The 13,670-nt window shown below is 36.8% G+C and overlaps 1 protein-coding gene across 1 annotated transcript in view; it reads right to left on the reverse strand.

Annotated features, from left to right (window-relative positions):
* Positions 1-13,670, reverse strand: part of RSPO3 (R-spondin 3) — a 77,478-nt gene that overhangs the window by 35,284 nt on the left and 28,524 nt on the right. The window contains exons 2-4 of the mRNA XM_067702167.1: positions 9,858-10,049; positions 8,141-8,287; positions 3,315-3,512 (exon numbers count right to left, since the gene is read on the reverse strand). Coding sequence (XP_067558268.1) covers positions 3,315-3,512; positions 8,141-8,287; positions 9,858-10,049 — 537 coding nt within the window. The remainder of the gene's footprint in view (positions 1-3,314; positions 3,513-8,140; positions 8,288-9,857; positions 10,050-13,670) is intronic.

The raw sequence follows: 13,670 nt of genomic DNA on the forward strand, positions 1-13,670 counted from the left end.
CTGCCTTCCAACCCAAACAAAAAAAATCACTCTTTTGCATCAAACGCGGACAAATATATGCTCCCCTGTTCTGTTTCACTTCCCCTTATCTAAAATGGTTACAAGCAATATATCAAAAGAGTTAATAAGTATGAGTTGGCAGCCATTAAAAGTGCATTTTCTCCTTGTTTACTTCTATTTACAATATATTGTTTTAAGGCATATGTGATACTAGTATACATGTTAGCCTTCATAATCTCTTAAAATAAACGTTATATATCTTTGACATTTAAGATATATAATTCAATTGAGATAGGCTCAAGCTAGAAACTACTGCATTGGTAATAACTTCTTATTAAAGCTAGTAATTGATGGAGAAGTTAAGATATTAAAAGGCAGCATGCCAGGTAAAGGGAAATAATCCGAAATGTGCAAACAAGTAGTACATCAGATAAAAGTTTAGATTTGGGGCTACAGAAATGACATTTATCTCCTCAGATTAACTAACTATAACTATTCTAAGCATGAGAAGAATATTAGTAAAGAAAAATGTGTGTATGTGTAAGATTTTGCAACCAATTTTTCATATATATATGAAAATTTCATATATACAAATATGCATCTCACAACTAGAATAATCCATTCTGTTACTAAAAACTAGTTCCTCCTATTCAGCTTCTTCTTTGTGTACATTTTAGAAAGTCATTTCTGGATCTTATCATTCTTCCCTGGAGACCTTGCCTTTGGCAATTACAACACAGCAGAAAAATTCCTGAACACATGCTCCATACCTTTTCCAAATATGAGTTATCTACTTCTGTCTATTGTTAACCTCTTGGGCAGGGAAGATAGATGTAAGTTTAAATTCAAGATTTTCAGGCTAAATTTTTTTTTAAAAAAACCTTATCTTTTAGCTTTCTCATCTGAAAATGCTCAGCCATGAATCTAAATGATGTTATTTTATGAATCTACAATCATTTAGGTGCAGCTCAAGTAATAGCTATTCTAGTGGTAGGAGAAATCATGTCTTCATCACTTTATTGTGTTTATATTTATCACTATTGTATAGCTCTGAGATATACAATATAAACAAGAAGACTCTGGGTAGTGTTATTATTTTGATGTGATATTTGATACAGTGGCATATCCAGGGGTCATAATTACTTTTCTATTTGGTTTCTTCATATTCAAATAGATATATTTTTGATATTTGAGTTACCATTAAGAGAAGTTTAGAAAACTAATAGGTTAGAGAAGTAAGGAATGAAGGGAGAAGTGGTTACCTTCCTATCTTAAATTTCTAGGCTACTTGAGAAATTATTTTTGACAGACATATAAAAAGATGAATGAAAATTAAATAAAAATGGAACTAAATCTTGAATTTAATTATACATGTAATCCACATTTCCTACTTAGTAGTCTATGGATTATCAAATTTGAAAAAGAATAAAGCACCTAAAATTTTCTAGTTGTATAACATTTTCTTTGTAAACATAAAATGCCAATGTATCCTACTCAGAGGAGAAGAAACAAGGACCAGAAAGAAATTTTTAAGTCAAGCTTATGTTACAGGTTACTATTTTAAACTTCTTATGGCATTACTTATCTTAGTTGTTGCTAGTTTAAAAACTAACATTTTCAATGTTAATGTTTAAGTCAGTGCTAGCAAAATATATTAGAAGACCACATCCTCAAATAAAAGAAAAAAATGTAATTAGTATCATAATTTAATTTTTCTATTGGATGAGATTTTCTTCACTTATATTTTAAAAGCAAAGTATACTAAATACTGATTAGTAATGTAGAATCTTTGTGGAAAGAATAATATGAACAAAGACCACCTGTAAGTCATTAAATTTTAAGAAAATTTAGTAAACATAAGTAAATGTACGGATGGGAGCTTACCAACAAGTAGAGTGATGAAATATTTTATTTCCAAATCCAACTTTTAAAATCTAAGATGTTTTAAATTAATTGGTAACAAATGCCAGAAAGACCTTTTTCACTAGCCAACTTTCATTCCTTAAACCTAATTTTAATCAAAACCTCCTATAAATTTACAAAAACTTGAAGTTCCCTTAAAATAATCCATGTATTCAAAAAGCTTATCACATTAACTACTTGATTACTAATGGCAACGACATGCTGTATCCATCCTGATGATGGTCAGTTTGGTCTTTCGGTACAGTGAAAGACACTGCAAAGTACGGGGGACCCAAGTCCTTTCTTGTACGAGCAAAGTTCAAGTTTTCACAGCACCGTCTTCTGTGTTTCCATCGAAATTTTCCACACACCAAACCTCCCTTACTATGTGATATTGTGATTATCTGCTTAAACATCTCAACCTTTCACTGGACTCTGAGTATAACTTCAGGATAGGGATGGTACTCTATTCAGTTGTGAATCCCCAGGGCTTAGCACTATGTGTGGCCATAAAATAAAAATTCAATAAAATGATGTTGAATGAATGAATGAATGACATAAACAAAGGAAGTTCAACTACAGAGTCAGCCAAGCTGCAATTAATTGAGAGGATCATTTATAGGCTCACCAATAGCTACATAACATATTTGTAGGCAGTGGTGCTGAGGATTAGTGAGAAAGATGGAAAAATTATATTTTAAAAGTCAACAACTGCAGATCTTCTATATGGAAGTTTAATCACCTTAAAGCATCAGATTAAATGATATATTTTTCCTTGGCACTCATACGACTTCAGAACAGCCCTTACACAGAGTTATTTAATATTGATTTGGTAGGTTCTATAATCTGATGTATGAAATTACTGTAATATGAAAAAAAAATCTGGGGATAAAATGTCACGAATGCTTGTATTATACTTATAAAATATGTAACCTTTAAAACATGTTTAGCTACAAAAGTTTAACACCTAATTGCACTACTTTGGTTTGTAGGCAATGAAGAAAGGAGTAAGCTGATGGCTGGTATTCACCATGCTCGTGTATCAAATGTTATTATTAGACCTTGTGTTTCTGAGGCTTCCCCTAAGTTTTCCAGGTACTAGGAAGGTAGACGATAGGAAAGATAATGGCCCAAAAGGAAGATATAGGCATATATTATATGCTTATAATGCAGCCCCCTTCCCTAAGATTCAATTAGCACACTTTTGTGTAGTTTAAAGTTCTGATATCAAGCTCCATTTAAAAAAATTACCACATCGATATTCTGTAATTTACAGCCAACATATTCTTTGTTTGGTACACATTTTAGGGTTTTCAGACGTGAGTGATAATAATAAATGTTTCCTAAGAAATAAAGTGAATTTTGCATCAAATCATGAGGATTCAAACAAGCACATGTTAGTATGATTGTACCTCGTTCTCCCTTCTGACACTTCTTTCTTTGCACTGTACACTTCCTTGTCTCACTGGTGGGGGGACACAGGTTACCCTTTGCTGATGGATGCTGTATTATTTCTCGGACCCGTGTTTCAGTCCCTCTTTTGAAGCCACATGTTTTTCCTTTTTTCGTGCATGGACTCCAAGGACTCCATTCACTGGCCTCACAGTGCACTGAAACAGAACACCAGAAACAGCCTCAGTTCGCTCACACATAGTTTCACAATTGTTAAATAAACAAGAAGGCATGCTTCCATCAATACTTGCCCAAATTCTGAGCAGAAATCCTGCAGAACAAAGTTGGGCAAGATGACTTAAAGATAAAACAAAGAGAAAGTGAAAGCAGGAATAGAATGTTTTCCACTTTTTGGTCCTCATATTATCAGGTAAACTCACTCTTGCATTGGGTTTACTTTTCACTGTAGATTTGATTAACCCAGGCATGAATATAATTATTCACAACTGACCAATGCTTTACAATTTCTAGAGCACTGCTACAATTATTGATAGATCCTGACCATAACTTGATAGGTTAGTCATTATTACATACTCGAGAATTGATTCTCAAAGTTTAGTGTGCAACAGAATCACCCGCAGGGAGGACTTGCTAAAACAAAGAATGCTGGACCTCTCCCCGTCCAGAGTTTCCAATTCAGTTGCCTGCGGTGGGGCCTGGGAATTTGCATTTCTAATGATACACGTGATGCACATTTGCAGGTAGTGAGAACACACTTTGAGAACTTCTGTGCTAGAGAATGATTAAGCAAAAAATGAATTCAGGTGCTTGGCCTACAACTCAGTGCTTTTTCTACTTCATGTGCCTTTTCTTGAGTACTTAAATATTGTCATTTATTCATGGGTGTAGATCAGGCATAGCAGTATCTGTTTTAAGTGAATTCTGGGTCAATTTCAGCTGATAAACTGCTTCTAGAAGTCACCTGACAGGCTGACTTTTAGGATGAACTGATATACTTTTTCTAAAACTTCTTTTGTAGATGTTTCCCTTTTTCTGTGTGTATCAATCTTTTCAGTTTTGGCTTTACAAGGTATTATAACAGATTTTTGCACTTCTAATAAAAATAAACACCTGCAAGGTGATATTCTTATATTTATGTTCATAAAATTTCCTGACTTACAAAGGAAACGGCTTGCAACAGTAACTCTTTCAGATGATATGACTCTCTTTCCACAAAAACAAATTCCCAGTAACCTTGCTGCCTTCTGATTTAACGAATTCTTATTTTAGAGCAGAATACTATTTTTCATACAACCTCAAGAAATATAACCTAAATGTTTCAGAAATTTAAAACCATGCACAATACATTTTTTTCACATGCTTTTTCAGTCACTTTCAGGTATCTGAACGCAACACAGAGTTGAATGGAAATGATTAGATAAGTGAATTTAAGTTTCTATGAACTTAAATGAACTCTACTGAACCACTTTCAAAGGAGTCTTCATGTTCAGTTGGTTAAAGAACAGAGCAACCAAATCACTTAATGATATCATAATCTCTTGCCAGTTAAGGTCATATCTCTGATCCCAATATTAGTCATTAAAAAGTAGGGGAGCTTTGCACATACAAATAAAAACACCTCCAAGAAAGCAAATGGAAAAATAAAAATCCAAGTTTGTGAGCTGTAACTTTGTTCAGTATTCATTTAATGCCAGAACTACATGGACTAAATTAGAAAAAAATTACGTGATGTGGAAATCACCCAAACTTTTGTGATTTTCATAAAAGCAAAGGTGGTCTAGGCAAATGTACACCTAGACTTAAGAAAAACAGATTTAAAAAATTACAACATAGGTAGCTATGAGTCTTTAGTCAGATGATGAATGGTTCTAAAAATGAAATTTTAGTGCCAATCTTAGATTATTCCATTGAAGAAGGAGGAAAAATATTCACAACTAGCGAGTTCAGATATAAAGAGCTCTAATAAGATGGGATAGTTAAAAGGCCTTGAGAGGAGAAGAAATTTTCTTAGCTAAATACTTTCAAATGAACCTTTAATGTTAGTATCCAAAAAATATTTTTGGAAAGAATGGAAACTTTGTTGATCATGTAAAGACAGCAAATAGGTTGATTTAAGTGGTATTCAGGTCATTAAATGAACAATATAGATCTGGGGCACTATTTGGTTAAGAGGTAATTAAGAAAGAAACAGAACTGCTCAACAGAAACTTCATTTCTTCTATCCTCTGTATTAAGAACAATCTTAACATTGGAACATTTAACTGTTCACTAATGAAACAAGTGTCTCAAAAAATGTTGTTAGCTCCTTGTCCCTGGAAGTGGTCATGGTGTGGTTGATCGTCAGCCTGGAATGCTGTAAAAGGGATTCTTGAACTGGAAGGAAAGTTGAATTGGATATTTCACCAGTAATGGTCTTACAACATTATTCATTTGTTCTCATTCTTGCTGCCTGACTGCATGGTTCCAGAGAGAACATAGCAAGGCCATGTTCTTTGCTACTCACTCTTTGGAGCTAGATATCTTCCCTCTGTGACTAGTTGAACAGCACCAACTCTCCAAGAAGAGCAATGAGGATGGCAGAATGACAGTGCAGAAAGCAAGCAAATTTCTGGAGCACAAAGTGGAAGAAATACATTCTCCTATAAAATTGGATTCAGTCGACATTTTTGCTTAATTTGACTTGCAAACCATGAGGAGTGGGTATGTTGTGACATAAATCTTTTACCCTAGCTCTGTATGAAGGTGGTGTATTCTCTGTTTATGACATGTTCTCTCAATTTAAAATCTGGGTAAGAAACAAGTCAAGCAGTATAGATTTTAGCAAAGGGAGAGACACATTCTTCAACTTCTGCCGTAGAGAGCTAGAGTAGAGGTACTAATTATAGCACTGACAATAACTCACATTGTGTCCTTGGGATCACCATTTCAGCTCTCTGGGTCCTAGTTTTCATATTTGTTAAAGGAACAGCCTTTAATGGTCCTTTGTGATCATCAAGCAAGTCATCATTTTTTGTGAAATTCTGAGGCAATCCCACAGGCATGGTCCACACAAGTGCTTGTAGGCCAGATACCACGTGACGGGAGACAGCCCTTACGCAGCAAGCAACAAGAGCCAGCTGGGAACTAAAGTTGATTTGCCTATTCCTATGTCCTAGGTCATTTACACCTATCTGTTCAATGAGCCTGATTCACTAAATGGCTTTTAGATTGCTAACCCCTATTCTAAAATATATAAATTTCTTAAACGTAATTGTGTTAACCAAACAGTCTTTGTCTAAATAGTATTATAAATTACCAGGAAGCCTTAATAGCTAATCCAACAGTGCCAGGTGTTAAATGCTCTCTGATAGGAAAGCATTAACACATTTAAATAAATGGACTTTGAAGGACTGATGCTACACCTTCAACAACTAAGAAAATCTAAACATTCGCCCCTTTCCTGGGTAGAGCAATATCACAGACTTTCTGCAACTTATCCTGAATTTCTGTCCTTGAATATTTTCAGAACTGTTTCCTATTTTCTCCACAGTATGGAAGTTATCACCTCTAATCATCAGCCCTCAGGACCTACAGAGAGATGAACTTGAAGTGCTTTCTCATGTACCTTTTACCCTATTTCTAATTTATTTTTCTGTGTTTTTATTGACTAGAGGAAAAAATAAGACTGAACCAAATTGAGCCATGAGCTGTTTCAGGAAAGTTGTTTTCCAGATGCTTCTGAGATTATCTTTAAAATATCATCCATTTGTTTCCTTCTCACAAACACTTTGTTTAGAAATAAATGTCTCATGTGGACCTGAAATGGTTAAACCACCACTTTAGAGTTATTTCTCCAGTACTTAAGATTCTAATGGATATGTCTGTGGGGAGCCCAGGGGTGTCCTGGAGACTATCTTGCACTGAATCAAGGGGACAATTGTGTGCATTTGCCAACAGCACTGCAGTATCAAAAGGTTCTTGCAGCTCTTGCCCAGGGGATTCTGAGATTTAGTATGCTGTTTCCCCATTTGGTTTAGCATCTGCTCCCCAACTGTTCACCAAGCTCGTAGCTGTAGTAGCTGCACACCATTTAAAACAGGGAAAATATAGCCTGACAGTGATCCGTTATTAGGCAAACAACTTGTCTGAGGAACCTCTCCTCCAGGAAACTCAGCCTGCAATTAATCAGGCCCTGGGACTGTGTCCTTCTGTCAGTCTAAGTCCAAAATCCTCTCCTTGTGTCTGAATACCTGTGCAAGCAGGGTGTTTCAGCAAAGCAGTGTGAGAGAAAAAAGTGAGAATTTTTTTAACCATATCAGATCCAGTTCTCGAAGTCTTTGATCCATCTACTGAGTATTAAAGGGCTGTATCCAGAGAATATGTTTCCTCCTTTTGGAAAATAAGTTTGGTCATTGGTTGACATTAGATCTAGGTGGAAACTCTTACTCTAAGGTGGAAATTTAGTTCAAGATCAAATTTCTGTGTGTGTGTGTGTGTGTGTGTGTGTGTATATATATGGAAGTGTGCATGTATACATATAAATTACTATAAGTAAAACTTCATTAGATAATGATACAAAATAAATCTGTAATGATCACAATAGTTGAAATAGTTATCGACGGTTCCTAAGAAATAACAGTGCACGCACAGGGTGTTAAATTTACTGTGATACATGCTGAGTAAGGCCCATTAGCATGGTATCTTTGTAAAGAAGGAGGGAGCAAGCCTCTTAGAGGTGGTCCCTCAGGCTCTTGTGAGACAGCACTTTGAGCAGCGTTTCCATGGAGACTGACATTATCATCTCTGGTGTTTCTCATCCCTCCTAAGTCTTAGAGCTCCTCCTCACCAATACTGACGCACTCCATGGTATGGTTATTGGCTTCCAACCCTTCTGGGCAATTGTCAAGGCACTTTCCAAGGTGTAAGTAAAATCCACTTTTACACTTTGTGCAGAAATTTTTGTTGAAACAGGTATCACAGTCAGCTTTGCATTCTGAAAACAAAAAAAGAAAAGAGAAATATGCTTCCATTAGCGTCAGTTAACTATATATTGTTGGTCCAGTTCTGTATGCTTACAACACAGGCACATGCAACTTGTATGTCAAACACTTAGGCTCAAAATTATTTTGCCAAACCAAATTAAAGATTCCTCCATAGTCATTTAGTTGAGGTACACCAGTCATTGATTTCAAAATTATTGTATTTATTGCCTTATGAAAAAAATTTTGACAAGGATGCTTATAAGACCAAGTGTCTATTTATATTAAATGATAGTGAAAATGTTTCATTAGAACTTTGATGAAACGTACTAGGATGTTGCCTTTGTGCTGCTCTTGAGGTCTATTTTTTAATTTAACAAATATTTCGTTGCCTACTGTCTGCCAAGCCCTATTCTAGGTACATTGACAGCAGCATACAAAAGAGAGATAAGGCCCATACCTCACAAAGTTTACATTCTAGGAGGGGAGATACAATAAACAATAATGATAGTTGATCCTTATATGGTGATTACTGTATGTCACACACTGCTACAAGTATTTTACAATATTGTCATTTAAACCTTACAATAACCCAGTGAGGTAGCCCCTATTATGATTCTCATTTTACAGAGAAGGAAACTGATTCAGAAAGGTTAGGTAATTAGCTCAGGACCACAGAGCAGAGTGGTCTTTGAAACTAAGCAGTCTACTTCCAGAGTGATAAGTGCTCTGGAAAAAATAACGACAAAAACAAAAGGTAGGAAAAAGATATAAAAAGTGACTGATGAGGGGAAGAGGTTGATTATTTTGGACAAGATGGTCATGGAGTGCCTCTGTGAGAAGGTGACATCTGAGCAGAATCTTGAATGAAAGGAGAGAGCCCGCCAAGCAAAGGTGTGGGCAAAGAGTTTTCCAAACTGCCAGGACGGTGAGCGTACAACAGTCATTTCAAAAGCCTTGAAGTAGGAAGATCTTGCAAGAAGGCCGGTGAGGTTAGTGCAAAGTGGTTGAGGGGCAGTCGTAGGAGCTGAGTATGCAGAGGAAGGCAGGGCCACATGTGATGTATGCTAGAGTAGCGATATTTCCTAATTTACATTTCGAAAGGTTACTGGGTCTACGGTGTGGAGAGTAAACTTTCAGTCCAGATGAGATGTGATCTGAGAGTGTTTCCAACATTTAATTCCAATTGATAAATAAATGTTTCAGTTGCTGTACTGGAATCCTTCTTGAAGCGAAAATAGCTGAATTACTTCTTTCAGTCATTAAATACTTGGATTTTGTGATGGTGGTGGGAACTCAGGTGGCACTGGTGCTTGTGGTACCTTTCTACAGGTTCAATGAATGATAACCACGTTCTCAGTTTTTGTTTTTATGATGAAAAAAACACCCCTCAAAACTGGAGTATTTTTTATAGTGGTGAAAATCTTCCTGCCCTAAGGGCTGAGTTCAAGTATGGTTTAGCCTAAGTGTCAGGTAAATATTATTTACTTAACATTGAATATTACAAATACGGCTAGAGGCCATTTCAAATTTGGAAAGTTCCCCAAGGATGAGATAAAAACATAATTTTGTGTAGACACTTACTTGTACACTTATTTATATCTGGATAACGAGTTCCATAATATCCACTTGGACATGAAGAGAGACACACTCCAATCTGCTTCATGCCAATTCTTTCCAGAACAAAAAATAGTTTGGGCTTACATGACAAACATCCATTGTAATCTGAACATGTTGCACAGCCTCCTTGGCAGCCTTGACTGACGTTAGGATGCACTAGGGGGACAAATGTAGAAAGACAAAAATGAAAGTTAAATCATAGATATAGAAGTTCAATGACATTCTCTGGGCAGGATACACGTTTTCTTTTATTAGCTTTCAACTTGGTGGTAATGGGTGAATAAGTTGGGAATTTTCCCCTCTTTTCTGTGATCTGGTATTTCCCTTTAATACATACATATATTGTTTTAATTTCAAAGTTTTAAAAATTTGAGCATCTGAAAAATAAGAATATATTGCCCCAAAATAGTTATAGATAGTATATACCTAGTGGAAGTATTCTCACTGAACTAGCACCCTGGCAGATTAGAGACGGGTATTTTGTGCTCACTCATTGAAATCAATACGTATTAGTTTTGCTTTTCATTTGTGTGGTGGATGTCTCTAATGTCTTCAAATAAGGATGACAGCATAGACTGGGGCTTAATCTGAGTAATGACACTAATTTTTAAGATATCTTTTTCAACTCTGGTCTATTACAGAACACCATTTCACTCTCTGATTCAAAGCAAACTGATTCTGCAACTATGTAGCTATTCAGCACCTCACTCCCTGCCAATGCTTTCCTGAAACATTTCTTCTCACATGAGTTTAATATTTATCAGTTCAAATTGATACAAAGGTGAAAATGTGATTTATCTTATCAGTAGTGCCACGTGGATCATATGTAAGTATTTATAATAATATTTACTATAAGTTATGTTCAATATTCGATCTTTTGGGAGAGAAGTCTTACAGTTTTTGTGCCCTCATCTTTCATTTACTTAAGTGAAATATATATTTGGTGAGGACATGACCAGTCTGTTCTAAGGGCTACTACTATACATATCCCTGAGAATCCCAAGGTTTCTATGAGTCACCCATATGTGTGGTGAGAATATTCATTAGCAAGTCTGAACAAATACAAACATTTGGAAGATTCATGTTTACTTGAGATCTTCACAACTTTAAACCTTTTTTTATGACTATTAACTGGTCACAGACACCTATGTGTGAGCTCATGGAAAATTGCTGACTGACGTGCATCTCTCATGTAGCGGGTGTTTGGGATGATTTCTTCTCCTAAGGTATTCTCTATTCATATACAATATTAATAGCTCTATGGTCCCTTCAGGAATTCAGAAAGGAATAATCCTGACCCTATGAGAAGCAAGGTTGAGGCACAAGAGTGCAAAGGCATCCCCGTGTTTCTCTGACTACTGTTGGTGTGGGGAGGGAGCTTGCAATGACTAAGTCTATCTTCACAGTGATGTTTGATTATTGCTAAGTTCTTTACTGCAAAAACAGATCCCACCAGGCTTAGTTAGAAGGGGTACCCATAAGCCCGATCAGCCTTCCCACAGGGGCGCACGGGTTAGCTGCAGAAAGGTCATTTGGTTGACCAGCATTCTCTGCCTGGAGGAAACCATCCCTGAATCAGCCACAGGAACCACAAGCAGCTCATTCTCATTCCAAGACGTTTTGTAAATAAACTGAGGAAATGTGTGGGGGAAGGGAAGTCTGCTCTTCCTGTACATGCTCCTCTGCGGGGTGGGGCAGACATCTAAAGTGGCACAGGAGGTTTAGACATTACAGGACCTGGGGGACTTGTAAGTGAATACTGCCTTCCAAGGAACAGGGTCATTTTTCATGCCAGGAACTCCAGCATTGGAGACTTACAGAAAATGTGTACATATTTTAATCTGGGAAAGACCCTAAAAAAGAAAGGGGTGAAGAGAGTTCCATGTGTTCGGAATTTAATCGACCCATTTCAAAAAGTGAGAGGTGTAGGTCAAAACCTGTAAAACCTTTTCATAAGAATTACTGATGGAAAACGGGACCTCAGTTTGAAAGAAAATCACTCCAAGCTCAGGAAATTAAGTGACTGAATTTAAATGAAGATGGACTGGATTGACCCACATCAATCTATCTCATCTCTGAAACGCAATTGCTCAAAGGAACACAATTGTAAGTGTAAGCCCCTTGAAACTTTTGTCAATTATAACTTTAAATTGATAAGTTATGAAAATAAATATGACTTACATATTCTGAGCCTCAAAAACTGATATATCTTGAAATAAATTTTATTTAAAAATTTGGGTTTTGAATGCCTGGAAACTTCTGCCAGAGAGACCTCTGTATGGGTCCCAGGATTAGTAACAATTTTGCCCCAAATTATGAGATGTGCCAAAGTATCTTGCTTAATTCCCTCTTTAACACTTTTGCTGATGAACTGTAGCACATTCAACTCACACATGGTACTACAATCACTCTTTTTTCCCCATATTTTGCCTTTTTAGACAAAAGTTTTGACGAAACAGAGTGTCGAAAAATTAAAGAAGATATAATTGTCCTAACTGGCAAAGAAAATTTCTGTTTGTTTTTAATCAGGGAATTTTGAATATGGGCACGTACAAATAATGGCAAACTTTACTTCTTCTGGAAGGGTTAAGTGTTATGCTGTGGGAAGTAAGAAAAATTGAGACTATGAAGCTCAGATTCTATGATTCTAGATTCTTTTACAGTTGAGTAGCATGACATTTTGCTTTCTTGAACCCTGTACAAGGATCACTCAAATTATGCAGTTGGTATGACACAACTAGATACAAATTTCCCAAACTTCATCTTAAGGCAAGAGTTTTTACTTTTTATATGGAAACCACAGAAAACTTTGGTCTGGATTGACTGTAACAGCCCTTTCAGTCTTAAAATCTTATAATTCTAAGAGAGAAAATAGAATTCTACTTTGTCATGCTGCTTCTTTTTCCCCCACTCTAGTTATACCTTCATTTTCTATTTCTGAATCACTTTTTTTGCAAACAATGTTCTGTACTACTATTTTATATGAGCATTCGAGGGGTTGGTGGTGGGGAGGTTTCACAGAATATCTAACATTTGAACTTAATCTTAGAAAATGTGTTGACGTTATGAGCATGTAAGTGGTCATGATGGGACTGGAAGCAGGAACACCACAATTACCCCATCAAGGAGACTGGCACGCGTTCCATGCAACTTATGCTTAAGTAGTGGTGAATGGAGGTATGAGGCACATCAAGAAAATTGGAAGCACAGGATAGATCTAGATTATGAAACCCCTTGTGGGCTCTGCCAAAGAAATTATTCTGTAGCTTTGGAGGACTTCAATCTGGTGAGTGATACGATCCCACCTGCATCAGAAAGGCAATTTCCCTGGCAGCATGGCAGGCATGGAAGCTAGGAGAAGACTAATGTAAGGATCAAGGTAAAAAGACTGATGAGGGCTTCCCTGGTGGCGCAGTGGTTGAGAGTCCACCTGCCGATGCAGGGGACACGGATTCGTGCCCCGGTCCGGGAAGATCCCACATGCCGCGGAACGGCTGGGCCCGTGAGCCATGGCGGCTGAGCCTGCGCGTCCGGAGCCTGTGCTCCACAACGGGAGAGGCCACAACAGTGAGAGGCCCGCGTACCGCAAAAAAAAAAAAAAAGAGACTGATGAGAGCTTAAAATATAGCAGAGACAGTGCAATGTGGTGAGAGAGGGATGCATATTCCAAGGATATTTAGGAGGTGGACTCAATCAAATATGCTGATCAACAGAATGTGGACTGAATAAGTAAGAGGATTTGTGTTTTACGTCTGGCCAGTGAAGAGAAAGGAAAGG

This window comes from Pseudorca crassidens, chromosome 13 (assembly GCF_039906515.1).
Source record: "Pseudorca crassidens isolate mPseCra1 chromosome 13, mPseCra1.hap1, whole genome shotgun sequence".
Lineage (NCBI taxonomy): Eukaryota > Metazoa > Chordata > Mammalia > Artiodactyla > Delphinidae > Pseudorca > Pseudorca crassidens.